The following is a 27,829-nucleotide window of genomic DNA, read 5'->3' on the forward strand; positions in this document are numbered from 1 at the left end:
GCATGTGCCACCAACCACCCAGCCTCAATGGTCATTTTAAAAGAGAAAAACAAACATAAAAACTCGTTTGTCAATTTAGATTTTATCCATTATGAGTGGTTCCATTGTATTTTGGAATGAGAAAACAAGACTTCATTCCCAAACATTTATTGTACTTTTCTTTGTTAGAAACAGGAAGTATTCTATGTGACAAACTTGTTCCAATGCCAGAAAATAAATGAGTTCCCCAACTAGAGCACAGGTCTTCTGCAAGTCCTAGCATGTGATGGTCAGGAAGCAGTAGTGCTCCGATGTCTTCATCTTTTATTTGAAGCAAGGTCCTGACATGTAGTACAATCAAGGCTCCAACTTTCGATCCTCCTGCCCCAGCCTCTGAAGTATTAAGATTACAAGTATACAACATCTCATTCAACTTAGTAGCAGTCTTAATTTCATAAAAAACTATTGCTAAGATGTTGGTTTTGGTCGTTTTGCAGATGGTCCATCTGAATTAGTTCTGTTACCAATGTTATTTTCATCTTCTGCATCATCTTCATCATCACCTTTTAAAATAAATGTTTGTTGTATGACACTATGTTTAGTGGTTGCAAAAAATACAGATAGGTAAAGTGATTGATGTGAGACCATTTCCTTTTGGAGACTAAAAAACCATGCCTAACTTACATTTTATAAACTTCAGGAGCCAGTAGGATGGCTTAGTGGGTAAAAGTGAATGCAGTGCAAGTTTGGTGACTTGAGTTCAATTAGTGGAACACATGTAAGGTGGAGGAGAGAACCAGCTCTATACATGCAGCATGCCACTCAACACACACACACACAATAAATGAATTTTTTAAAACTTCAGAAATTTGTTGAGTGTGATGGCAGAGACATGCAAATCACTGTAAATTCAAGGTCAGCCTGATCTACATAGTTAAATTCCAGGCCAGCCAGGGCCACATACTGAGACCCTGTCTCAAAAGCAAAATAGTGTACACCTTTCATAATAGCACTTGAAGTGGCAGTTGGATCTCTATGAGTTCAAGGCCATCCTGTCTACAATAGTGAGTTCCAGGACAGCCAGGGCTGTATACAGAGACCTTGTCTTAAAAACAACAATTAACAGTGGTGGTGGTGCACACCTTCAATCCCAGCACTTGGGAGGCAGAGCAAGGCGGATCTCTGTGAGTTCAAGGCCAGCCTGGTCTACAGAGCAAGATCCAGGACAGGCACCAAAACACAGAGAAACCCTATCTCGAAGAAAAAAAAAACAACCCAACCTCCCCCCCCCAAAACCCAAGAAACAAAACAAAACAAAACAACAATTAACCTCCCCTGCCCCCCCCATCCAAAAACCAAAGATTTAACTCATTCTCCATAAAATTCACTTCTGTACAGAGACACCTCACTTGGTAGTTTTTAGAATATTCACTTGTGCCAGGCGGTGGTGATTCGAGCATTTAATCGAGGCAGGCAGATCTCTGTGAGTTCAAGGCCAGCCAGGTCTACAGAGTGAGTGAGTTCCAGGACAGCCAGGACTGTTATATAGAGAAACCTTGTCTTGGAAACTGCCCCCCAAAAAATATTCACTTGTTCGTCTAATCATTACCACTAATTCTGAAATATGTTAATTACTACCAAAAAAACCTCCATATCCACAAATAGCCACTCTCTGTTTATCTCATTCCTTTTTTTAAAAAAAGATTTATTTATTATAAATAGTGTTCTGTCTGCATGTGTCCTTGCAGGCCAGAAGAGGGCACCAGATCTCATTACAGGTGGTTGTGAGCCACCACTGGTTGCTGGGAATTGAATTCAGGACCTCTGGATGAGCAGTCAGTGCTCTTAACCACTGAGCCATCTCTCCAGCCCATGTTTATCTCTTTTTTTTTTTTTTTTTTGGTTTTTCGAGACAGGGTTTCTCTGTGTAGCTTTGTGCCTTTCCTGGAACTCACTCTGTAGCCCAGGCTGGCCTCGAACTCACAGAGATCCGCCTGGCTCTGCCTCCGAGTGCTGGGATCAAAGGCGTGCGCCACCACCGCCCGGCCTGTTTATCTCATTCTTAGAGGTAGAAAGTAAATTAGCAGTTATAAGTAGTTATAATGGATTTGCCTATTTTAGACATCTCATATAAATGGAAACATACAATGTATAGCCATTTGTGCCTGACTTACTGTTTTAGAATACATTACTGTTGTAGCATGTATCCACATGTCACTCCTTTGTGTGTATGTGTGATGTGTACGTACAAACCATAGTGCACACAGAGGTCACAAACTCAGTATAGGTCTTTACCTTCCACCTTAGAAAGGGTCTTTGGGGCCTGGAGAGATGGCTCAGGGGTTAAAAGCACTGGCTGCTCTTCCAGAGGTCCTGAGTTCAATTCCCAGCAACCACATGGTGGCTCACAACCATTCATAATGAGGTCTGGTGACCTCTTCTAGTGTGCAGACAGAACACTGTATACATAATAAATCTAAAAATAGGGTCTCTCAGCTGCGTGGTGACAGCGCATGCCTTTAGTCCCAGTACTTGGGAGGCAGAGGCAGGTATGAGTTCAAGGCCAGCCTGATCTTCAGAGTGAGATCCAGGATAGCCAAGGCTACTTAGAGAAACCCTGTCTTGAAAAAAACAAAACAAAACAAAACAAAACAAAGGGGGAGGAGGTGTCTCTGCATATGTCAAGCTTCCTGGCTCTCTCCCCCAACTTGGTGCAGGGACACTAGGGTTACAGGCACACGGGGTTACATGGGGTTTGGGAGTCAAACTCAAGTCATCAGGCTTGTGTAGCTAGTGCTTTACCCACTCAACAACCTCCCCAGCCAAATACTTCATTCTACACAATGGATATTATCAATAACTAAAAGAATGTTTATCAAAAAAATGCTTATGTTTTACTGTGTTGATGGGCATTTGTAGTATTTCCACTTTATGAACAGTGCTGCTACCTTCAGTGTATTGAGTTTTGGTATAAACATATTTCCAGTTAACTTTGGAGAACTAGTGGTGTAACTGTGGGGTACTATGGCTAAGTTTTTGAGGAACTCTAAAGTGGACACACTGTTTGGGTAGGAGCTCCACCTCAACCCCTGGCACCTTGGCATCCCTATACTCAAAGAGTGTGGAATGTTTGGAAGGAGTCTGGTGAAAGATCTACCTCAACTCCCCTCCCCTATCTCTTTCCCTAAACCCGCCCCTTCAAAGCCCGCCAGACACAGCTCCTCCCCCAGAGAGGCTCAAGACCACTCCCACAGGATATATAAGCTGCATCCCAGAAAAAAAATGGCACTTCTGGTCCCCATCTGGTGGGGTGGGATAACGCCTGGGAACGCTTTACCCATTAAACCTGGGCTTTCCAATTCGGTCTGATTCGGTTTGCCGAGTCTGCGGAGGGACCTTCCTGAGGCCTAAAACTTATAACACACCATTTTACACTTCCACCAACAATGGCCTCAGATTTCTTCGTATCTTAGTGTGGTGGCTAATCTTGGTTGTCAACTTGACTACATCTGGAATTAACTGAGACCCAAACAGCTTGGCCCATCTGAGAAATTTTTCTTGGATTATTTGAGGTGAGAGACTTACCCTAAATCTGGGCTACACCTTCTTGTGGGGACACCCCCCCCCCACCCCCCGTGAAAGGATATGGAAGAGGAAGCTTTTGTTTTTTTGCCTGCTTGCCTTCATTCTGACTAGCAAGTTCGTCTATCCTGTTCCTGAGACACCCCTTTGCTGGTGTTAGAACTTATCTACTTCTTCGGGACTCCAACAGAGACTGAACACTAGCAGTCTCTAGGACTTCCCTGGGACTCCAGCACCAGATTAGGACTACGAGACATCTAGTCTTATGAACTGAACAATTGCTGGATCCTTGGCCTTTCTGTCAGGAGAGAGCCATTATTGAACTACTCAGACCACAGGCTGCAAAGGCACTCTAATAAATATCTATATTCTCTATCAGTTTTGCTCCTTTAGAGAACCCTGACTAATATATAATACATCTAGCTAATACTTTTTATTTTTTTACTTTTTTGGAGACAGGGTTTCTGTGCAAACTAGGCTGGCCTTGAACTCACAGAGATCCACCTGCCTCTGCCTCCTGATTACTGGAACTAAAGGTGTGCTGCACCACCATGGCTGCCGCCGGGCTTTTATTGTTCTTTTTACTAGTTTTTTTTTTTTTTTTTTTTTTTTTTTGGTTTTTCGAGACAGGGTTTCTCTGTGTAGCTTTGCGCCTTTTCCTGGAACTCACTTGGTAGCCCAGGCTGGCCTCGAACTCACAGAGATCCGCCTGGCTCTGCCTCCCGAGTGCTGGGATCAAAGGCGTGCGCCACCACCGCCCGGCCTTATTGTTCTTTTTAATGATAGCCAATATTCATATTATAAAGAATAGGAAAGTACAGTTTAACTTCCTCTGTAGAAGAATTGACTCCTTAGCTCAGGATAATAAAATATCTATTTTGGTGTTCAAGATTAAAAACAAATTTAAGAAGGTCAGTTGTGGTGGCACATTTCTTTCATCCCAGCATTGCTGAGGCAGAGGCAGGCAGATCTCTGTGAATTCAAAGCCAGCCTGGTCTAATAGTCCCAAGGCCAACCAAGGGTACATAGTGACATTGTCTACAAAATAATTTTTTTTCCCTATTAACAGAGTTGGAGAGATCAGAGGTTAAGACCACTGCCTGCTGGGGATCTGATGCCTTCTTCTGGCCTCAGAAAACACTGTATAGAAGTGGTGTACAGACATACATACACGGCAGGCAAAAACAGCCATCTTTAAAAAAAACAGAACAAACAAACAAACAAAAAACTGAACGAACAGTAATTTCTACAACAGTAGAGGAGGTGGATGGAAGTAGGAGCCAGAGGGTGGGAAGGGCTGCGGTGAAACGTTCTTTTGGACATGACATGGCCCGCACACAAGGGCAGCGGTTGTGGTCACCGGCACAAGATGGCAACCTCCACATTCGATCCCCGAAGGGAGAGCGGTTCATGAGGGCCCACCACTCCCAGAGGTGGTTTTGGCAGTTAATGGTTGCTGCGAGAAGTCGACACTTTCTTCAGTGGTGTGGTCACCCCTGAGCTCCCCATGCTCCAGGAGATAACCACCCACCCATTCTCATACAACCTTAACTAACTCAGTGAGTGACAACAAAGGCAGGCAAGAGAGGAGAGGGGGCCCTGTTGGGAAGGGGTTCAAGCAGGGGATGAAAGAGTGCCGTGGAAGGAAAAAACGACCACGACGCTTTGCATATATGTATGAAACTATCAATTAATTTTAAAAATACCCAAAAGCAAAACCCCAAACACCCTTCTACTTTCAAAACAGACACGAGACAGGGTCCTCTGAGGGTGAAGACTGCCTAACAACAAAGTCGGTCTCGACCATCTGAGGCTGTTCCCATTCGGTCAAACATGTTTCACATTTCACACCCGATAAAACTCCCTTTCGTCTTTCCACACCCAGCGCCAACGTCCCGCCCGTTAGGTCTCCCGGAAGCTAGCAACGGTTACAGACGGCCGCACGTTCTCTCCTCCACGAGCAGGGTTGTCTACCTCCATCCTTCGCGCTCTCCCAGGGCAGAGGCAAGGAGCTGACTCAGTGCCTTGTCTAGGCTCTAGCCCAAGGCTCGCCACGCTTTTTTGGTGAGATAAGTGAGAAGTCGGGAAAACGAGGGGCAGAAAGATCAGACAAAGAGGGCAGCGAGGGCTAACGATTTTTCGATGCGATCCCTCCTCTCCCCAGAGGCTCGCCTTCTCAAGCCTGCCCTCCACACAGCCGGCTCACGCCAGAGACGCCCGGCGCCCCGCCCCCGCGCTCACCATCCATAGCGTCGTCCGGATCTGCTGTCACGCCCTGCGCGTCCCGCTCCACGAGGGGTCCGAAGAACTCGGCTACCAGCTCCTTCATTCTGGCCACACCCGCCGACAGGCTCTGGAGAGGGTCCGCGTCGCCCGACGCCTCACAGGACACTTGCAGCCGCCGGGTCTCCCCGTCACACCCGACGTACTCGCCCGTAAGCTCCATGACGACCACTTAGCTTCAACAGCGCGCCACAGAGAATTGCCACCCGGAAGCGGAAGCCACCCCGCGGCCGGGGCGGGCGAGAGAGGCGGGTAAAAGGAATGACTTCCGATTCCCGGGAACCGCCCCGCCCATTTTCCTTCCGTCTCCTTCTTTGGGATTGGCTGCCTGGCGCGCAGGCCCCGCCTTCTCACGACGCCCCTGGCGGTCACTTTTCCCGCCTCCGCCTGGGCCGCGCAGCCGAGCACTGTGACAGTTGAGGATGGCCGGAGCCGAGAGCCCCGCCGGCGGCCAGGCGGAGCTGGAGCCCGTGGTGTCGCTGGTGGACGTGCTCGAGGAGGACGAGGAGCTGGAGAACGAGGCGTGCGCTGTCCTGGGCGGTAGCGACTCGGAGAAGTGCTCCTACTCGCAGGTGCGCGCGGCCCGGCTGCTCCCGCCGCTCTGCCTGCTTCCCGCCGGCCGCGGCCGGGCGGGCTCCGGGGCGGTCCTCCACCCTGGGCTTCCACAGCCCCGGCCCTGCTGCCCTTTCATCATCCTCAGCTTGTCGCCAACAGGGCTCTCCCTCCGCCCTGCCGGAGGTACTCTGCAGGCTCCGGTCCTGGAGCAGCAGCTCTGTCCTCGTTGTCGGCCTGCTTTCCACGAGCTAGCTCATCCTCGTGACCTCTCAAACCCAGATAATTCTTCGCCCCACTTCTCCCACCCCTAAAGAATGCTAATTAGGCACCAGATGGGGAAAAGTAGAGTTAAAGGAAAGTGGCCTGGATTTGAAAGTCTGCCCGTGAGGGTAGGCTTCTCGACACTCCTGCTAGCCAGTGCTTTTTTCGGTTAAGTTCCGTGTGTAGATCGGAACCAAAACATCATGTGACCCTGGAAAGCCAAGGGAGGAGAAAAGGATCTGTTTGGCGTTTGTGCGACCTTGTGAACAAGAATTTGAGGGCCTGTGATGTAGTGTTTCGTGACGCATCTCGTACATCTAAGTACAAAAGTGGAGAAGGGTGGGTAGGAAGGAACTAACAGGATGAGAATTGGTGGAAGGAAACAGGCTAATAACCATGCCCGTGGGTGGAGTGGAAGACTGGGGAAGAAGAGAAGGACTTGGGAGTTATTGTGTGATGTGGACTGAAGTCACAATATTGTCTTCGTTAACCAACTTGGGTTTGCGCTGCAAAATTGTTGGATTGTTGAATAAATCTTGTATCCCAGAAATAGGCGCAGATGGTCAGTGGCAGATGGTGTTCAAAGGATCACCACTAAAACACTCCCCACTTCCTTGGAAGAAGGAAAGGAAGGTCCTAAGTCTGTGTGTGAGCTGTTTATTAATACCATTATCTTTACAAAATGTATTAACTAAAAATTTTTGTTGTTGGAGATAGGGTCTTATGTAGGACCAGACTTGCCCTGAATTCCTGATTCTCTTGCCTTCACTTTGCAAGTACTGCTGGGATTACAAGTGTGCATCATCATGCCTAGCTTAACGTTATGTTTGTTTTTTGTTTTGTTTTTGAGACAGAATTGCAATGTGTTCTGAAGCTCACTATGTAGGCCAGGCTGGCCTTGAACTCACAGAGATCCACCTTCCTCCCAAGCGCTAGGGTTAAAAGCCTGGTCTTAAGTTTGTTCTTGTTTTTAACAGTCATATCTCTAGAAGTATAGACAGTTTTTTTTTAAAGATTTATTTTTTAATTATTTGTGTGGGTATATATATGAGTGTAGGTGCCCTTGAGGCCAGAGGAATCTGATCCCCCTGGAGCTGGAGTTACAGGGGGTTGTGAGCTGCTCAACATGGATACTGAGAACTCAGAGCTAGTTCTCTGCAAGAGCAGTATGTGCTCTTAATTTCTGAGCCATCTCTCTAACTAACCTCAAGTTGATTCAGTAATTAATATATATTAATATATATATATATATACTGGTGTGGGTGTGGGTGTGTACCATAGAATATGTGCAGACATCTGAGAACAACTTTGTGGAATCAGTTGTCTACTCCACCTTTGTGTGGGTTCTAAAGATGGAATGCAGGTTTCTAGGCTTACACAGCCAGTGCTTTTACCCACAGAGCTACCTCACTGGCCCTACAGTTTTTGTGTTGAAGTGAAATAGACATTTGTATAGTTGGGCTGGCAAGAGGGCTCAGCAAAGTGCTTTCTGCACAAGCATGAGGACTGTGCCCCATCCCCACAAACCACAGGAAGCCAGTCATGCTGATGTGTGCTTGTAATCCCCTCTCTGGAGAGCCACGTGCCCCCTTACCAACATTTCTAAGTTTTGGCTGTTTTTTCTTCAACTTTTAATTTTTAAATACTTTAAATTTACAGATAACTTGAAAGAATAGTATTATGAGTATCTGTATACCTTGTATATCTATTGCTTTTAAACACTTCTCTCTATTGAATACATTTTCCCTTTTTTAGTCTTCATTACTTGACAGTAAGTAGTGGGCATCATTATACTACTCTCCTAAATGTTTTCCCATTTATCTCCCTCCAGATTAAAATGATTATTTTTTTGTATTGATTTTTCCTCTTTAGTGGAATTATAAGCATTTTCTAAAATTAAAAATGTGGTATTACTCTCTTAAACCTATGTAAACTCACCTTTATTTTCATGTGTTAAATGATTAAAAATATCATTTTATTCACAGATTTAAACTTCCTATTGCTGTAAGAAAAATTACATAAAAACAGGCATCAATATAGATCTGAAATTTGTATGGTGTTTGGTTGTTGCATAACTACATTTTCTTTTTCTCTTTTACCTCTTTTTTTGGGGGATGGGGCTGATCATTCAGGGCTCAGTGAAGAGACAAGCACTGTATGCCTGTAGTACATGCACACCAGAGGGAGAAGAACCAGCAGGAATTTGTCTAGCTTGCAGTTATGAATGCCATGGAAGTCATAAACTATTTGAACTATACACAAAAAGGTAAGGCAGTTTTTGCCAGATATCTAAGTGGTTAGATTCTTTTGCAACCACTATGCCTACTTAATTTTGCTTTTCATTCAGAGTAGTTATGTGTTGGTAAAATTTAATATGGGAGGGAATGGTTTTTCCATAGGCCTTTCAAAATTTAATTATGGTTACTAGCTCACATTACTCATCTTTTCCTTTTGTTATTTCATTTGTTTGTGTGTGTGAGAGTGATAAAGATATTTTTTTTTAATTTGTAGCGATGTCCAGAATTGTAGTCTTTTGTTGCTTTTGTTGGAAAACTTCAAATAAGATACACAAACATCAAAAAGGCCATTTAGATTCTAGAAACGAATCAGAAATGAAAACTGTGATTGGTATTATAAGAGTAGTTAATTTTAAAAGAAAACTTAAATATATGTTCTTCCTCTTTTCTTAATAGAAATTTTCGTTGTGATTGTGGGAACAGCAAGTTTAAGAATTTGGAATGCAAATTATTTCCTGTAAGTAAGCACTATGATTAAAGGTACTTGAGCAGGGGCTGGAGAGATGGCTCAACAGCTGAGAGTATGCGCTACTCTTTCAAGGACCCAGCTCAGTTTTCAGCATCTACAACTACCTGTAACTCCACCTCCAAGGGATCCAACTCTTCTGGATTCTGTAGACACCTGAATACACACATATGCATGCACACATAAATAAAAATGAGTCTTTTTAAAAAATGCGCTTAAAAGAGCTAAGATTGGTATTTACCAAAGTGTAAAAAAGCAAAATATTTAGTCTTGAATATTTCACTTTTATTTGGTTGGAAAAACTAGATAGCCAGTTGAGAGTCTACAATTTATAGTGCAGTTAATGTTAAAGGTCTGGGAAATGTTCTTTAAGCTGGTTGAGTTTTATTTATTGTGATCAACCATGCATGCTGAGACTTTTAGAGCAAAGCATGTGACTGGTAAGAATCTGCAAAACAAAACTATGCTTTCAGAAAAGTTGTAGGAAAATTTCTGATGAACGAGAAAGGAAGGAAAATGCCACATTGTTCATTAATAATTGCTAAAACCTCCATCTTTTCTCTTTATGATTAATTTTTGACAATTTTCCTCCTTTTTGCCCTCAATAACCTGAAGGTCTTAATCTTTCATACTTGCATTTAAAGAAATGTCTTGAGGGTTGGAGAGATGGCTCAGCAGTTGAGAGCATGTACTGCTCTTCCAAAGGACCTGAATTCAATTCCCAGCACCCATCTCTGATGGCTTAAAACTACCTAGCTAGGGCTGGAGAGATGGCTCAGAGGTTAAGAGCACTGACTGCTCTTCCAGAGGTCCTGAGTTCAATTCCCAGCAACCACATGGTGGCTCACAACCATTTGTAATAAGATCTGGCGCCCTCTTCTGTATACGTAATAAATAAATCTAAAAAAAAAAAAAAACTACCTAGCTACAGGCACCTGCACTCATGTATGTGCATATACCTGCATGCATGTGCGTGCGCGCGCGAACACACACACACACACACACACACACACACTTAAAAATAATAAAAAGTAATCTCTAAAAAAAAAAAGCTGGGTGGTGGTGGCCCACACCTTTGATCCCATCACTCAGGAGGCACAACCGGGTGGATCTCTGAGTTTGAGGCCAGCCTGGTCTACAAAAGTGAGTTCCAGAACAGCCAATGCTACCCAGAGAAACCCTGTCTTGAAACTCTCCCTACCCCGCCCCCCTTGCAAAAAAAAAAAAAGGTGAAGACAAACATAGTGGTACTAAGCTGTAATTTCAGCATTAGGGAGGCAGAGGCAGGATAATCTCTGAATTCTTTGTGAGTTTGAGGCCAGCCCTGGTCTACACAGTGAGTTCCAGGATAGAGAAAGCCTGTCTCAAAACACAATTAAAAAAAAGTGTCTGGAAGTCCCGGGCCAGTGTCATGATTAATTTTGATCTCTGTTTTGTTGTATGAGTATATTAAATAAATTTCCCCCAATCGCTGCAAAGAAGATAGAGAAAACAAGGTGTTTTCTGTCTCTGTAACTTGAAAAAAATATTTCTAGAATAATTAATTTTTTCCTTCTGACTTGAAAGTTTATGACTAGCTTGTAGGAAGATATTTAATTTAGAGATTTCTTAAATGTATAAATTTTATGATGTATGAGATTTACCTAATATTAGACATATAATATGTACTGAAATGTATTCTCTTTCAGGACAAATCAAAGGTAAATTCTTGCAATAAATACAATGACAACTTTTTTGGATTATACTGCATTTGTAAGAGACCTTACCCCGATCCTGAAGATGAGGTAAGAGAATCAGATGTTTAAAATATGGCTCTCAAACTTCTATAGAACTGAACTGGGGTTTTGTTGCTGCTGTTTATTTTGGATTTTTTTTCCCTCACTTGAATATCATAGAAATAAAATATTTGAGAGGACTTTCTTGAGGCAAAAATTCCTTTCTCTCTTGCCTATTCCATCCTCAGATATTTTCTAAGAAATAACAGTTTCTTTCCTCTATGGAAAAAATTAAATATGCAAATAGGCTTCTTTTTAAATTTAAATGACAGTGTAAGCAAAATCTCAGAATTATTTTGTGCATTCACTTTTGCAACTGGCTTTTTTTCACCAGTGTGTCATAGATCAGCTTCCACAGTGAACAGTATACAAATCCAGCTGGGTGTGGGAACCGGTGCCTTTAGTTTTAGGAAATAGAGGCTCGAATACAGTCTCAAGTTCAAGGTCAGCCTGACCCACATAATGAGTTCCAGGCCAGCTAGGGATACATAGGGAGGTGCTGTCTCCAAAACAAAAGAGGAGAAAACAAATGCAAGTCAACCTTGTAGCTGCTGGAGTCAGTTAGCCTAATGCCTGTAGCATAGTGGCACTGTCCAGACTCACTATAAAGCCTTCAGTGAACATCCATAGGTGCACACTTCTATAGCACTCTAGGTGTTATAGAAAAACATAGCATTGGTGGGTCCAAGGCATTTGTATTTACATTGTGATCATGTCTACTAAAAGCATTCAGCTGATGATAATATTTTGATAGTATTTTTCTTTTTCTTTCTCTGTGTGTTTTGTTTTCTTGAGACAGGGCCTTTGTTTTTTTTTTTTTTAATGGTGGAAAAAAAATTTGTGTATTTAGAATTAGCCAGCTGGACTTAGCTTAGACAATCCCAATTTTGTTGGCTGCATCCAGAGCATCATAATCAAGAGCCAACTAAACATGCCTTCTCTCAGGCAGGCCTTATCTGGGTATTGACTTTGGCCACATTAATGTAGAGTTTCTTTATAGCCTGTTTGATTTGGTGCTTGTTGGGCTTGGCATCCACAGTGAACCCAAGTGTGTTGTCTCCTGTCTTCATGGCTGATTCAGTGGTCAGGAGGAATTTGATGATGGCATAATGGTCAAGCTTGTTTCTCCTGTCTTTTGAGTGTATTTAGGTTGTGTTAGGAGCCATGGGGTCTTGGGCCACCGGAATGTGGGTGACATGTGGATCTTTTTGTGGCACTGGACGCCTTTTAGCACTGCTTTCTTGGCTTTCAAGGCCTTTGCTTTTAGTGCCATCTTGGTGTAAAAGCGAATCTGGGTCTTATTATGTCGCCCTGTCTGGCCTCAAATTTGGCTTCAAGTGGTAGGATATCCTGGCAATTTTTCTTAAGTCTTATCAACCCTATATATTATTAATCCTTTAAAATCTTGCCATGTTTGCTCAGTGGTGGTGGTGCATGCCTTTGATCCCAGCACTCAGGTGGCAGAGGTAGGTGGATCTCTGTGAGTTCGAGATCCCAGCACTCTAAAGAGAGTGAGTTCCAGGACAGCCAGGTCTATATAAGAGAGACCGTATCTCAAAAGATTAAAAAACAAACAAACAAACAAACAAACAAAAACTTGTTATGTTATATGGCAATGTTTTATAATTATGGTATGAGTGTTTTGCCTGTGTATGTGTATGTGTACCAAGTGGGTATCTGGTGCACGTGGAGAGTCAACAGGAGGGCCTCAGATCCCCTGGAACTGAAGTTGTCAGCCACCATGTGGGTTCTGGGAACTAACCCAAATTCTCTGTTAGAGTAGCAAGTACTCTTAACCACTGAGTCATCTCCCCAGCCCTAAAATTGGGTCTTTTAAGAGTTTCCTTTAGCTAAGTGGTGGTGGTGGTGGTGGTGGTGGTGGTGGTGGTGGTGCACACCTTTAATCCCAGCACTTGGGAGGCAGAGATAGGTGGATCTCTGTGAGTTTGAGGCCAGCCTGGTCTACAGTGAGTTCTAGGACAGCCAAGGCTACACAGAGAGACCTTGTCTTGGGGCGGGGGGGAGAATTTTCTTTTTCCTGCTTGTGAATGAAATTATTCAGCTTCTTATGAGTTAGAGGCGTATCTGTAATGATCTCTGCACTGGCTTTCCATCTCCTTAATGTTTTGTTTGTGTATTTACAGATCTGCAAGGGTACTTTGTGTTGTAGAGGAATTAACTTCCATCTTTCTGGCTTTTTAATCATCGGGGACCATAATTATTGAACCAAATTATATACAAGGGGAAATTAAAAGTATCTTTTAATAAATATCTCTTAAAACTGGATAATTTTAAGAATGGAATAAAATATTCCTTATGGCACTTTTGAAACAAAAGACTCCCTCTCCCCTAAAAAAGAAATAAATTGAGAGACAGAAAGAAGAAAACAAACAAAAGTGCTCTGTCTATTGAGTGTCCTATTTATTTATTTTTTATTTTTGCCTATTAAGAAACTACCATAGTAAAGGGACAGAAATCATTAGAATGTTATCTAGTTGGTATGAAAGCCTAAGATAAAGGAAAATTATCCTCTACATAGTCTGTGTGTGTGATTTTTCTAGTGTTGGCTAGGAAGGAACTTTGATAACTGCAAATTACTTGATGGAGAATGGATTTGTTCTCTTGACTGCTCTCACATGGATGGATTTCTCAGAGTTGCTAGAGAATAACTTAATATCTAGTTCTACTGTAGGTCAGATTTACTTCCATGCCCTAGAATTCAAAACAATCATTACAAAATGTTCTTTTGTTAGGTTCCAGATGAGATGATTCAGTGTGTGGTCTGTGAAGACTGGTTCCATGGCAGGGTAAGGAAAACTTTGACCTTTTAAGATGTGTCCCATGGGGCATGGTGGTACATGCCTATCATTCTAGCACTTGGTGGGTGGAGGGAGAAAGATCAGGAGTTCAAGGCTACCCTCAGCTACTTGAGACTGTGTCTCAAAAATAAATAAATGGGAAATGGCTCATTGGGTCAAAGAGTGCATCTTTAATCCTAGTGCTCGGAGGCAGAGACTGGCAGATTTGATGTGAGTTCAAGGCCAGTTCTGGTTTATGTAATAATTTCCAAGTCCGCCAGGACTACAACAGTGAAACCCTGTCTCAAAAAAATATTCTTCTGTTTTATTTTACATTTCCTTTGATAAAAACATGATCAGTGTACTTATACAGTATCTGTTTATAAAACAACAGGCATTCTAGAGAACTTGGAGATAACAGGAAACATCTGGTTTTCTATATCCACAGCATCTTGGTGCCATTCCTCCTGAGAGTGGGGATTTCCAAGAGATGGTGTGCCAGGCTTGTATGAAACGCTGTTCTTTCTTGTGGGCTTATGCTGCGCAGTTGGCAGGTAAGTGTTTCTGTGAGGTTGATGTGACACAAATTTGTGCTTGTGAAATGTGTGTCTTCAATCCAGAATTTTTAGCAGTTATTTTTTTTAAAGATTTATTTATTATATATACAGTGTTCTGTCAGCATGTATGCCTGCAGGCCAGAAGAGGGCACCATATCTCATTATAGATGGTTGTGATCCACCATGTGGTTGCTGGGAATTGAACTCAGGACTCTGGAAGAACAGCTAGTTTTAGCAGTTATTTTTAACTGGACTTGAGGGAGATCTAGAAAACATCCAGCTATGTCCCTTCTCCACACAGTGCTTTTAGACTGGGTGAGAGCCTACCAAGAACAAATGTGAACTTGAATGCTGTGATGCAGAGTATTGATACAACCAGAGGTAGAGAAAGTATTTGCATGGGGCTTTGAAGGATAAATAGAACTAAAGTAAGTAGCTAAATGTAAGATATGTTTTGAAGGGGGTGGCATCATAATTCTTGGGTTGTAACATGCCTTAGACTTATCAATAATAGATAAATATTACTCACAGTAAAGGTCAAGGTGCCAGATATGAAGGCCATTGTTCATACACGAACTTCCTGTGTGTCCTCACATCATGGAGAGAGCATACAGGCTCTCTAGTATTCTCTAAGAATACTAATTGCAGTTATGAGGAAAGGCCCTACTTACTTATAGTCACCTTTTGGGGTGGGGATGGGGCGTATTTTCGAGACAGGGTTTCTCTCTGTAGCTCTGGCTATCCTGGAACTCACTCTGTAGACCAGCTAGGCTGGCCTTGAACTCAGAGATCAGTCTGCCTCTGCCTCTGGAGTGCTGGGATTAAAGGCCTATGTCACCACCTCCTGGCCCTAATCACCTTGTAAAGGCCCTACCTTTTAATACTACTGCACTGGAGTGTAGCCAGATGTTTCTCTGGTCCTGCCTTGCCTAGCAGTACGGATGAATCTCTCCCATCCATAGTCCTGTAGCCACTTATAAAATAATCACACGGAGGCTTATATTAATTACAAACTGTATGGCCTATGGCTTCAGCTTCTTGCTAGCTAGCTCTTTCATCTTAAATTAACCCATTCCTATTAATCTGTATGTTGCCACATGGCCATGGCATTACCGGTCTGCTGGCATCTTGTTGCTCCTTCAGCAACGGGCTGGTGTCTCTCCTGACTCTGCCCTTCGCTCTCTATCTCTGCTTGGATTTCCTACCTGGCTGTAAGCTTTCTTGCCATAGGCCAAAACAGCTTTATTTATTATCCAGTAGGAGCCACACATATTCACAGCATACAGAGAGACATCCCACAGCACTGAAAGTTGACTTTTAGCATAAGTATTTTGCAAAGTGTATTATGTATCCCACCTGTAGCAGATGGGGAAACAGCATGCTATGTGGGTTACACACCAGGAAATGGAATAAAAACACAAGCTATAAAAACAAAACAAGGGCTGGAGCAATGGCTCAGAGGTTAAGAGCACTGGCTGTTCTTCCAGAGGTCCTGAGTTCAATTCCCAGCAACCACATGGTGGCTCACAACCATCTGTAATGGGATCTGGTGCCCTCTTCTGGCATGCAGGCCGAACACTGTATACATAATAAATAAATAAATCTTTAAAAAAAAAAAAAACAAAACAAAACAAAAAACCCACAAGCTGTCATGCTGAGGGGTCGTCAAGTGTGCTACTTACACCGGACATGTTTTCTGCTGTGCCATCTAAATTTCCTGTCCTCATTTTTATGGACTTTGACCATAGAAGCTACAAGCGGCATAGCTGTGCCTACGATCTCTTCCTACTGGTTTCACAGTCACGGCTCTTTCTGTTCATTCTTCTTCCAGATACAGCTCAGTTTCCTGCAGACACTTGAGCTATATCTATTTCCCACTGGGTTTTCTTTTTTGCTTTTGGCAGGTTAGTTGTTTTGTTTGTATGGATCAAACCCAGACCCTCACACATACTAGGCAAGAGCTGCCTTCTGAGCCACCCCCAGTTCTGTCTGGCTGTTTTTTGAGGTAGAGTGTCTCTGTCACCCAGGCTGACCTCATGCTTTTTCAGTCTTCCTATCGGGTACTTTACCCTGGACTGCAAGCCAATGCATTACCCACCGTTAGCTCCTTTACTGTCTGTCTCTAGACCCATCCTTTCTGACTCCCTCCTCCCAACTAAACACTTGTGTTTTCCAGAACTGTCTTTTTCCTGTTTTTAGTTAAATCCCTTCCTACTGCTTTGTTTCTTTAGTTAGCCATTCTTTTAACAACTATAGTGTATTCTTTATAAGTGCTTATATAGTGACTAATATTTTTAATGAACCATTTATTTGGGTTAGGCAGGCATAATGTTAAAAAGAAGTGCTAATTCCTTTCTTGTTATTACAGAGACTCAGGCTGCCTTTTTTCCTAGTTCAAGATATTTTAGCAGAATGTGATTTCTTGATCTGAGAGGCCAATACACCTGTGTATGTTTGTTTTGTTGAACCCACAGTCACCAGAGTATGTGCTGAAGATGATGGGCTACTGCTGAATGTTGATGGCGTGGGTGATCCAGAGGTTATCAAGCCTGAAAATGGAGGTCACCAAGATAACACCCAAAAAGAGGATGTTCCAGAACATGGAAAGAATGCTGGCAAGGAAGTTAAAGCTGAGCAGAATAATGAGCCATGTACCAGCTCTAGTTCTGAGTCTGTCGGCCAGGTAGTGTGTAAAACTAAGGCTATGGTGAAGTGCTTGTGGTACAATTGTGAGGACTTTAGGTCTCTAGTACCCATGTAAAGTACAATGGCCATGCTGGGCATGATGGACACATCTTTGATCCTAGCACTTAAAAGGCAGATACAGGAAGGTCTCTGTGAGTTTGAAGCTGGCCCAGTCTACATAGCAAGTTCCAGGTTAACCCAAGGTGCATAGTGATACCCTGTCTCAAATGGCAACAACATCTGGTACAGTGTGCACCTGTATCCCAGTGCTGGGAAGCTGGAGATGAGAGGATCCCTGGAGTTGGCTAACAGACATTCTAGCCAATTAATGAGATTCAGTGGAGAGACCCTGTTTCAGAACTAAAATAGAGAAGTTGATTGAGGAAGACACTTGAATGTTAATGGCCTTCCTTAAACACACACACACACACACACACACACACACACACACACACACACACAGCTGGTTAAAAGCAATGGCTGCTAGATATAAAACAAAGAACAATCAGACTGCAACCCACAGAACCAGGGAAGCTATAAAGCAGGGGGACCCTAGGATGACTGTGGCTTTACTCAATTACTGGGCAAGCCTCAATCAAACATTTCACTATTAGGATAAGAATTTATATTGTATCAAGCTGATAATAGAAAAATAAATAAATAAAAATGAAAAAAGAGGAAAAAAAAGCAATGGCTGCTGTTCCAGAAGACCTGGAGTTCAACTTCCAGAACTCAACTGGTAGCTTACAACTATCTGTAACTCTAGTCCCAGGAATCAGATGTCCTCTTCTAGCTACCCAGGTACCAGGCATGCACATGGTACACAGACATACATGCAGGCAAAACGCCCATACACATAAGAATAAAATATGGTTTTTCAAACTTAAAAATACAGAACTCAAACTTCAAAACTTCATTTTATTTCAGATAGTGTTTAAGAAGGAAAACACCAAAACTGAGGTGCAGGCTGGCTGCAGACTTCAGGAGCTCCAGGCTAAGCAGTTTGTAAAGACAGATGCTGCCACCTATTGGCCCCTGAACTGGCGCAGCAGGTTGTGCACCTGCCAAGACTGTATGGTGAGTTCACAGAGTATGCACTGCACAATTTATTCATGGATTTATAGAGGAATTCAGGGGACACTGAATTTCCTGTGGGCCAAATATATAAAGCCACACTTGTAGATTGAGTTCTTGTAGAGGAAAATCAGAATTATGTGATACTTTCTACCAAGTTTCAGTAGAAAACACCAATCCTGTGGCTGGAGAGAGGGTTCAGTGGGTAAGAATTGCATACTGCTCTTACAGAGGACCCAGGTTCAGTTTCCAGCACCCTCATGGTGGCTCACAGTCTGTACTCCAGTTCCAGGAGATCTGATAGCTTCTTTTGGCCTCTGTGGTCGCCGCCTGTATGTAGTGACTGACATATGTGCAGGCGAAATACCCATGCACACAAAATAAATAAAAGGAAACCCACAAGTTCTTTTCTTTGTGCTACAGAATGGCTCAGAAAACTAAGAGCTTGAAAATTGGTAAACTAGTAGATTTGAAATTCAGACTGCATAGACCAAATGTCCTGTGGAAGTCCGAAGATTTCTGAAAAAGAGCTGGGCCAAAAGTATAAATTCACCAGACAGCTTTGAAACTCAGTTTTCTAGGTGTCAATTTAAAGATGAATAAAGTTGTTATTCTTCTGAATTTGACTTTCTGAAAATGACATCCTAAGGGGGAGATTGATTTTTGTTTGTTTGTTTGTTTGTTTGTTTTAAAGAAAATGTATAGAGAACTAGATGTCCTGTTCCTGACAGATGAATATGATACAGTTTTGGCTTATGAGAACAAAGGCAAGAGTGAGCAGGCAACTGATAGAAGAGACCCTTTAATGGACACCCTGAGCAGCATGAACAGGGTCCAGCAAGTGGAGCTCATTTGTGGTAAATACTGCTCATAAGGTTTCCTTCTCTATTCAGGAAAATGTATAAAGATAATCAACATGTTTCCATCTTTATGCAATGAAAATTAAAATTAGAATTATGGAGTAGACCTTTAGCTAGTTTGATTTTTAATATGCTGAGTAGTTAGTTGCTATTACCAACAGCTCACTTGCATTTCATGCTAGAATAATGTTTAAGACCACAGTGTTGCCAGGTGTGGTGGTGGACCTTTAGTCCTAGCACTTGGGGAGGTAGAGCCAGGAGGAGCTCTGTGAGTTTGAGGCCAGCCTGGTCTACATAGTGAGATCCAGGACAGCCAGGGCTATGTAGAGAGACTGTCTCAAAAGAGAGAAACAAACAAACTAGAGCATGTACTATTTTAATTAAGGGTAGATACCTGAACACAGAATAATAGAAAAATGTTTCGTCCTTTTAAAGTAATTTTCACTGAGCATTATATCTTACCTTGGGAAGTATTGACAGCTTTTTGAGATGTCTCTCAGGGTTGCTTGAGTGGTTCATAGGAAACTGTTAGAAGGGGAAATGTCCCTAAGCCCCAGCATGCTCTGGTGAGATCAGTGTCTCAGTCTTGGTCATTTTACACTTGGAGTCCATGACCTTGTGTCCCTTTTATAACATTGACTTTATAAATTTCTCTTTCATTTGTAACCAATTAATTTTTTTTGCCTTTACTAGACTAAAAAGTTTCAAGTTTTTTCTTGGTATATAAGCAATAGGCTTCATTATGATGTTTTCATGTGCATATAACACTGTTCCTTGACACACACACACACACACACACACACACACACACACACACACCCCAGAGAGAGACAGACAGAGACAGACAGACAGACAGACAGAGACTCTGAAATCCTTTCTAAAAGTTTTTCAGTTTTTCAGCCCATGGTTTAAAGCTGTCTGACCTGTCCAAGGGTACTCGGGAAGGGGGGGGGGGCTTGATTGCTGAGACATAGGAAGTCCTTTACAGAAGTCTTAGCTAGTTTTTATGGAGTGAGGATATTTCTGGGTTGTGTTTGTTGCTGTTTGTTGTTTTTTTAGTTTTTTCAAAATAGAGTTTTTTTTGTGTGGCCCTGGTTGTCCTGGCACTCACTCTGTAGACCAGACCGGCTTCAAACTCACAGAGATCCTCCTGCTTCTGCCTCCCAAATGCTGGAATTAAAGGCGTGCGCCACCGTCGCACAGATACCAAAATGAAAGAAGCCCAGAGTTGAGATCAATGGGGAACATGTTTCTAAACATGTCTTAGTTTTTAACTAAGACAACATTGCTGTAAACTTAACAGACTTGCCTATCAATAGCAAATGTTTTGTTTTTAAAGTATAAGGTCTGTCTGAACTTTTTGTTGTTTTGATTTAGAATACAATGATTTGAAAACGGAACTTAAAGACTATCTGAAGAGATTTGCTGATGAAGGCACGGTATGTTGAGTTGAAGAATCTTAATCATAGCTTTGTTAGTTTTGAATAAACTGTTTTCTCTAATGTTAAAAAATTGTGCAACCTAAATTGAATACTGGGATTTTTTTTTTAAGTTTTTGTTTGTTTGTATTTTGAAACAGGGTTTTTCAGTGTAGCCTTGTCTGCCTTCAAATTCTCCAGCTGTCTGCTGTCTGTCTCAGTTGCCCAAATGCTGGAATCACAAGGGTATACCCCCATGCCTGGCAGAGGAGCTGAATGTCTAAGGCAGAACCTACTTACAGGGGTATTGGCAGGCCAGTGAAACGTCAGGAGTCCTTACCACCCTGAATGTGGGCAGGACAGTCAAACAGGGTCTGGCAAGTGACTGCAGTGGAGGAGTATTGGAAGGAATCTGCTGATTCAGATCCTTGGGTGGGGGATGGGAAGATGACTGGGCAGATGACAGTTAAAATAGGATTCTGAGAGGCCCTGAGTTAGAAGGACTCTCCTGTCAGGCGGAAGCATTATCTTGCTTAGTAAGTCTGTACTGGTTGTTTTTTAAAGATTTTATTTTTATTTTATGTGTATGAATGTTTGCCTCTATGTATGAATGTGTACCCTAAGGAGGCCGGATGAGGGAGTTGGATGTCCTGGAACTGGAATTGTAGGCAGTTGTGAGCCACCCTGTGGTTGCTGGGAACCAAGCCCAGGCCTCTGCAAGAGCCGCCAGTGCTCTTAGCCACCGAGCCATGTCTTCAGTTCACCAACAGTCTGTGCCTGTAAGCATGACTGTAAGGTGGATAACGCTTTAAAAATAGAGCTCTGAATAAATAAATTCATGGGCACTTCTAGCCTTCACTGTTCGAGTGTGTGGCAGCTTGAGGCTATCTTTATCAGTGGTTAGGGTTTTGCTTTGGATCAAAGGCAGCTGGTGAAGCCCTTCGGGCACGCTCCTGCTGCCCTCTTGGAATCAGTCCTGGGCTTGGTGGATGAGAGAGGTCATACTATGGATTTCTAGACAGGCTGTGATGCTGCTTCTGTAAAATGAGTCTTGTCCCAAATGGTTCAGGTTTGTTGAGGTAGTCTCACTCTGTAGTGGTGGCTAGCGTGGAACTCTCTTGGTAGATCAGGCTAGCGTGGAACTCACAGAGATCCACTTGTGGCCTCAGTGCTCAGCTGCGTTTTCTTGATTTTTAGAGCTAGCCCTCCTTGCTCACATCCCAAGGGTTACAGCTGTGTTTTTTTTCTTTGCTGCAAAGTCTCTACTTGAGCTTCATCCAGCTTTGGCCTCCTTTGTAACCTCAGCATTCTCCAGACTCTCAGGGTGTTTTAGAGAGCCAAGCTCACAGTCTGACTCTGGTGTAGTTTGTGGTCATCGTGCTCTCCATTAATTTTATCATGCCATCTTAAAATCATATTAGAGGGGCTGTGGAGACGGCTTAGCAGGTGAGAGCTTGTGCCATGCAACTCTCATGACCTGAGCTTAAGTCCCAAGACTTATGTAAAAGGTTGTACCTGATTGCACACACCTGCAACCCTAGTGCAGTAGCTGACAGAGACAAGAAGGATTGCTGGGGCTTCCTGGCTGCTGGCTAGTTCTAGTTTCAGTGAGAGATCTTGCCTCAAGGGAATACAGGCAGAGTGGTATAGCAGGACACCTACATCCTCCTGGGGCTATGTATGTACACACAGGCACACATACCTGAGAATACACCCCCACTTTCTCAAATCACATTAAAAAAAAGAGGTAACATCTTTTTCAGTTTACAATTGGAAACTATTTTATACAGAGAAAATTTTGTATCTGATGTGATGATTTAAAAGAACAGAAAAATGTAATTTTAAAAATTATTTGGAGCAGGTCAGGTGTGGTGGTAGTGCATGTCTTTAATTCCAGCACTTGGGAGGTAGAGGCAGGTGGATCTCGGTTAGTGGATTCCAGGACAGCCAGGGCTACATAATGAGACCCTTTCTCTAAAGTAGGGAAAATTATTTGGGGAGCTGGAAAGATGGTTCAGCAATTAGGAAGGCTGCTCTTCCAGTGGACCTGGGTTTGATTCTTAGCATCCACATGGCAGCTCATAACTGTCTGTAACTCCAGTTCCAGGAGATCCAACACCTTCTGGCTTCTGTGGGCATTGAACACACATGATACACAGACATATATACAGTAAAAACACTCATACACACAAAATAATAATTATTTCTTTTTTTAATTATTTGGTTAGCTAGTGAGATGGCTCAGTGGGTAAGGGCACCTGCCTATCATGTTTGACAACCTGGATTTGTTCCTTAGGACCCACTGACTTGAAAGTTGTCCTGTGACCTCTGTACACATAGATAAACATGAGTGAAGGCAGCTAGAATTCAGAATTTGACTCTGATGTGTGTGGACTTAGGTCTCCTACCACAGTACCAGGGGATAGATAGTATTTTCTTTCTTTCTTTTTTTCCTCTTCTTTTTTTTTTTTTTTTTTTTTTTGTTTTTGTTTTTGTTTTTGTTTTATGAGACAGGGTTTCTCTGTGTAGCTTTGGTGCCTTTCCTGGATCTCGCTCTGTAGACCAGGCTGGCCTTGAACTCACAAAGATCCACCTACCTCTGCCTCCTGAGTGCTGGAATTAAAGGTGTGAGCTGTGGTGATACATTGTGTACCCTAATAAACTTGCCTGAGGATCAGAGGACAGAGCCAGCCACTAGATTAGATATAGAGGTCAGGCAGTGGTGGCACACACCTTTAATCTTATCACTTGGGAGGCAGAGATCGTCTGGATCTCTGTGAGTTCAAGGCCACACTGGAAACAGCCAGGCAGTGGTGGCACACACTTTTAATCCCAGGAAGTGATGTCAGGGCAGAGAAAGGTATATAAGGCGTAAGGAAACAGGAACTCACTCTCTTTAGGCTGAGGATTTCGTAGAGGTAAGAACTAGTGGCTGGCTGCTCTGTTTCTCTGATCGTCAGGCAGTTTATTAGGGTACACAGTATATCACCACAGTAGCACAGCTAATCTTCAAGTTGCCCTGTTAAATGTGTGCCACTTTTATTATTTTCCATGTGGAACTGAGGTAGGTAGTGCAAGCTGAGTTTGAGTCATTCTGTTCTGCTGCCTGAATGTGTAACAATACCTCTGTGGCCTCAGTGAGCATGTCTGTGAAAAGATGCTATTAACTACACACTAAGATGTAGAGGCCTCTGTCAAATGTGGTTTGGCTTGGGATTTGTCTCACTTCTGTGAAAGGAAAGCAGTGGTCACTTAGTAAAGACTACCCCGAGTTACAAATCTGTCACTTTTGTCAGTGACAGCTTGTGATCACTGCATAGTGTACTGTGTTCTCCGCTCTGGTGCTGGCTCGCTTAGGTGCGTACAACATGGTTTCAGATGGCAGTGAGCTTATCCACATGTAATCCTGTGGTGAGTGGAGGGGGCGCCTGCAATTCTCTTTTGTTTTTGTGGTTTTTGAAACTGGGTTTCATATGTAGCCCAGGCTGGCCTTGAACTTGTGGCTGTCTTCCTACACTAGAATTACAGACTGCAACCAGGCCAGCTTTTCTGGCTCTGGTATTAACCAGTGGAGTTATTTTGCTTGCCTGTGAGCGCTCTGACTTTTTGTTGCTATTGTTCAAACCTTGGCTTTTCATCAACAGGTTGTTAAGAGAGAGGACATTCAGCAGTTCTTTGAAGAATTTCAATCAAAAAAGAGAAGGAGAGTGGATGGGCTGCAGTATTACTGCAGCTAGAGCGGAGTGCCATGCTCCTCATTCAGGTCCATGAAAATGCCACTGTTCCAGAATAAAGAGACCTGTGTCACACTTGGTCCCCTTTCCATCCTCCTGTGGCCTCAAGCTCCCTTCTCCTTAACAGCAGCCACAGTGTTTATGCTGGTGTCTCAACAAGCATCCTCAATGACTCAGCCAGATGCTCCTCATTCCACAGACTTCAGCTTTCCTGTCCGGGATACCCAGGGTTTTGCTTATGTTTTAAGAAGTTTGATTTGATCTTGAGAAAACAAATTGATTTCTTTTTTAGCAGTTTGTTCCATGACTCCCAAATGTGTGTCCACAGAGCTGTTGCCTTCTGGGTGCTCTCTGTCTTGCAGGTTTTCTTCCTGTCAGCCCGAACCTCCATGGGGGACCATCCCCTCTGCCCTCATGGTCACGGTGCCTTGGGTCATGGCTTCCTCAAGCCTGCTCTTCGAGTCCTCACTGCTTTCTGAGGTTTGGTCGTGACTTGAAGGGATTTGGGAACTTTCTCTGGACCAGCCTTCAGAGCACCAGGACTGGTGTTCTGGTGTTGATATCTATTGTAAGCAGGGAGGCTGACTCATGGCAGGATTGAGGAAGTAAGCCTTTGTTGTGAATTTCACCACCGTTCTTTGGGCACTCAGACATCAGCGTTAGTACTGTAATGCTCCCAGAGCTTCCAGGGAATCCACCCGTATCTGAATCCCTTTGCTGCTGCCTAAAATGACCAGATCCCACCTGTGACATGTGGGTGCTTTACAGAGTCCTCTGGTTTCTTACAATATCAGGGATATGCATAAGCATATATTAAAAATGGACCTATTTTGATACTGTTCTGTTAGGAAATTGTTATTGGAACCCCAATAAGTTATTTTTTCCCCTTGAATCTGCTGAAGGCAAAGATACTGACTGACCTTGGTGGTGAGTTGGGCAGTGACACTGCCCTGGAAGAGGGACCGAAGATTCCAGACAAAGCCCTCAGCTGCATGCATGGTGAGTTTTTGTATGGACACTGTGCACAGCTACTCTCCTCCTGAATGAAGTCTGAAGATCCTCATGGATTGCTCTATAAAACTCAGTGTTTGAGGGAAGCCTTTTAAAAGTTCCCTCAGTCTATGTGGAAAACATCTTTTGATCTACAAAGCCCTAAGTTGCCCCTTTGAGAGGAACAGGGTCTTCCCTAGCACACTGTGAGGTACATTAAAGGCATTTTAGGCCACATGTTGGTGTGGATGTTTTTGCGTGTGTGCAGCAATTGTTTGCATGAATGCTCGCCAATTCCTGGGCAAGATGAAAGAGCCTACAAATAAGGCTTCAGGAAATGGCATGGCTCCTGTGCTGTAGCCTGCAGCCTCCTAATGACAGGGCCTGTGAAGACCGATGTTCGGAGCTGGAAGGTTCCAGGCTGCGGGCAGTGCCTGTAATGCACTGAGCTAGCCTCCTGGAGAGGGCTCAGTTAAAAACCTCAGGTGCCTACAACCTGGGGATCTTCCAAATCTGAGGATACTTTGAACTTCAGAGTTGCACTTCCATGTTCCATCATGTCCTCAAAGTTTGTATCTTCCCAGATGTCCGACTTACTACCAAAAAGTTCCTGTCTGCCTGGGGCAGGTCAGAGCCAAGGCTTGGCATAGTGTTAGTGAGCAGCAGCAGTACAGACGCCCAGTGCCGAAGGGCTTGTCTAAGAAAGGCTCTCCACTTCACCAGACAACCTCTTTTTGTACCTGTTCACAACTAGTTTTCTTACTGACTTGGGCTATCTCTTCTTGTAGAGATGGTTTGGGCCAACATGTCGCAGTTGATATTAATGCATGTTTTATGCAAAACAAAAATGTGATACTAGTTACTTTTAAGGAATTCTGGCATTGTATATACATTTTTGTAGAAATTACTACTGGACTTAACATATTTCAATCAGGTTTCTGTAAAATCCAAATTAAACCAATTTAAAATAGTTGATTTTCTGATTGTTCTTGGTCCTGTTTTTTTTTTTTGTTGTTGTTGTTGTTGTTTGTTTTTGACTCTCTTTCTGGTCCTGTTTAAATCTACCCAGCTTCCATCGCTGGCGGTAAGAAACTGAGCCTGAGTGTCTACCCACAGCTTTCCTATCCTGGGCCCTGGTTCAAAACTGGAGGCAGTTCAATCTGTGTTTGCTAGTCTATAAAATGGGTCCTGGGTCTGGGGGAACCGCTCAACAGGGTTAAGAGTTTGCTGCCTGAGTTCAAATCCCAAACATCTAAGTATGGTTGTACTCACACGTCTGTAGCCCCAGCACAGTGGGTGGTCGAAAGGAGGGTTGCAGGGGCTGCCAGCCTAGGCCCAAGTTCAGTGATGGACCCTGTCAAGAGAATGACATGACCACAGTGAGTTAGGTGAATGAAGTGTCCTCCATCCCTGAGCTGCTGCTGTAGCTAATAACCTGATGGAAGCGTCGTCCTCCCTTGGTGCCAGGAACACTGGTTCTCATCCCCTAGAGGACAGCTGGAGCAGAGGAGGCAAGCCAAAGCAGTGGTCTAGTCCGGCCTGTGGATGGTCAGTACTGTCTGGGGAACCAACCTGGCCAGGAGCCAGCAGAATTGTCATAATCATGTCACCTTGAAGCTGAGACTACATGACGGTTTTTCACCACTAAGCTACATGGCAGCCTCTGGCACTCTAGTAGCCAAGAGGAAGCTTCCAGTTCAGTTCCAGTTTGATTTCTCTATTTCTTCTAACCAAAACATGGAGGGACACTCCCTTGGTTTGGTAAATTAACTTAGACTTCCATAAAAGAATTTGATTCTTTTACAACATCCAACCCATTCCAGGGAAGTTTTACTAAACCTCATAGGAAGCCTGTTTCCAGTCCAGCTTCCCCATGTGATATATAGAGACAGGAGGTGATCTCACAGGAAAACACGGTGCTTACCTTTGTCCACTGGCAACATCACACAGAACAGACGAGGCAGGTGGCAGCAGGGCCGAGGATACCTGGGGACTTGGATCAGGGAGGGTGAGAGGAAAGGGTCACTGCTTCCACTAGCCAGCTTGACGGCAAACAGAAACATACAGCCCCCTCAGAACCTAGTGCTCACAACTCAGCCACAGCCACATCAGACTTCTGAACGACAGCAGGGAGCAGAGCCCAGGGCCCATAGGAAGTAGATAGGGCAGGCAGCCTATTGGGGAAAGAAGCCTAAGCTAGGTACAAGGTACTCCTCAGAGGGGAGGATGGAGGGAGTGAAGTCTGGACACAGTGGATTCACAGCCCTCACCACAATCCTGAGGGCACTGTTCGGTGTAATAGCAGAGAAGTCCCTGGAAGGGGTAGACAAACACCCTCAGGTCCCACTGGCCATGACAGCCACTGTGCCCATCTCATCTCCCAAACTGGAATATTTATGTCCTCATGGCTGTGCTTTGGATTAGGTACCTTGTAGAGGGAGCAAGGTTGCAGTAGGGCCTGAGAGGAAATCAGTTTGGTGATTGAGGGATGCTGTCTAGGCAACATCCTTGGAAG

General features: G+C 43.6%; 2 protein-coding genes across 3 annotated transcripts; one reads left to right on the top strand and one right to left on the bottom strand.

The window, feature by feature from the left end:
- Positions 1-131: 131 nt before the first annotated feature.
- On the bottom strand, positions 132-6,434 carry Gon7 (GON7 subunit of KEOPS complex). The gene is made up of 2 exons (XM_059279605.1): positions 5,803-6,434; positions 132-542 (listed from the first exon to the last, which is right to left on the bottom strand). Exons 1-2 carry the CDS (start codon positions 6,005-6,007, stop codon positions 448-450), a joined length of 300 nt encoding a protein of 99 aa, XP_059135588.1. The 5' UTR covers positions 6,008-6,434; the 3' UTR covers positions 132-447.
- On the top strand, positions 5,019-26,289 carry Ubr7 (ubiquitin protein ligase E3 component n-recognin 7). Of its 2 annotated transcripts, XM_059279598.1 has the most exons (12): positions 5,019-5,120; positions 5,726-6,416; positions 8,793-8,926; positions 9,354-9,414; positions 11,112-11,207; positions 13,952-14,005; positions 14,445-14,550; positions 17,028-17,236; positions 18,166-18,315; positions 19,007-19,169; positions 20,550-20,611; positions 24,235-26,289. In XM_059279598.1, the coding sequence occupies exons 2-12, from the start codon at positions 6,267-6,269 to the stop codon at positions 24,325-24,327; spliced, it is 1,278 nt and encodes a 425-aa protein (XP_059135581.1). In that variant the 5' UTR covers positions 5,019-5,120; positions 5,726-6,266; the 3' UTR covers positions 24,328-26,289. The 2 variants fall into 2 exon arrangements, with proteins under 2 accessions (XP_059135581.1, XP_059135582.1); XM_059279599.1 differs by lacking the exon at positions 5,019-5,120 and having other exon boundaries at positions 5,709-6,416.
- The last annotated feature ends 1,540 nt before the right edge of the window (positions 26,290-27,829 follow it).

The sequence above is a fragment of the Peromyscus eremicus genome, chromosome 14 (genome assembly GCF_949786415.1).
Source record: "Peromyscus eremicus chromosome 14, PerEre_H2_v1, whole genome shotgun sequence".
NCBI classification, from domain to species: domain Eukaryota; kingdom Metazoa; phylum Chordata; class Mammalia; order Rodentia; family Cricetidae; genus Peromyscus; species Peromyscus eremicus.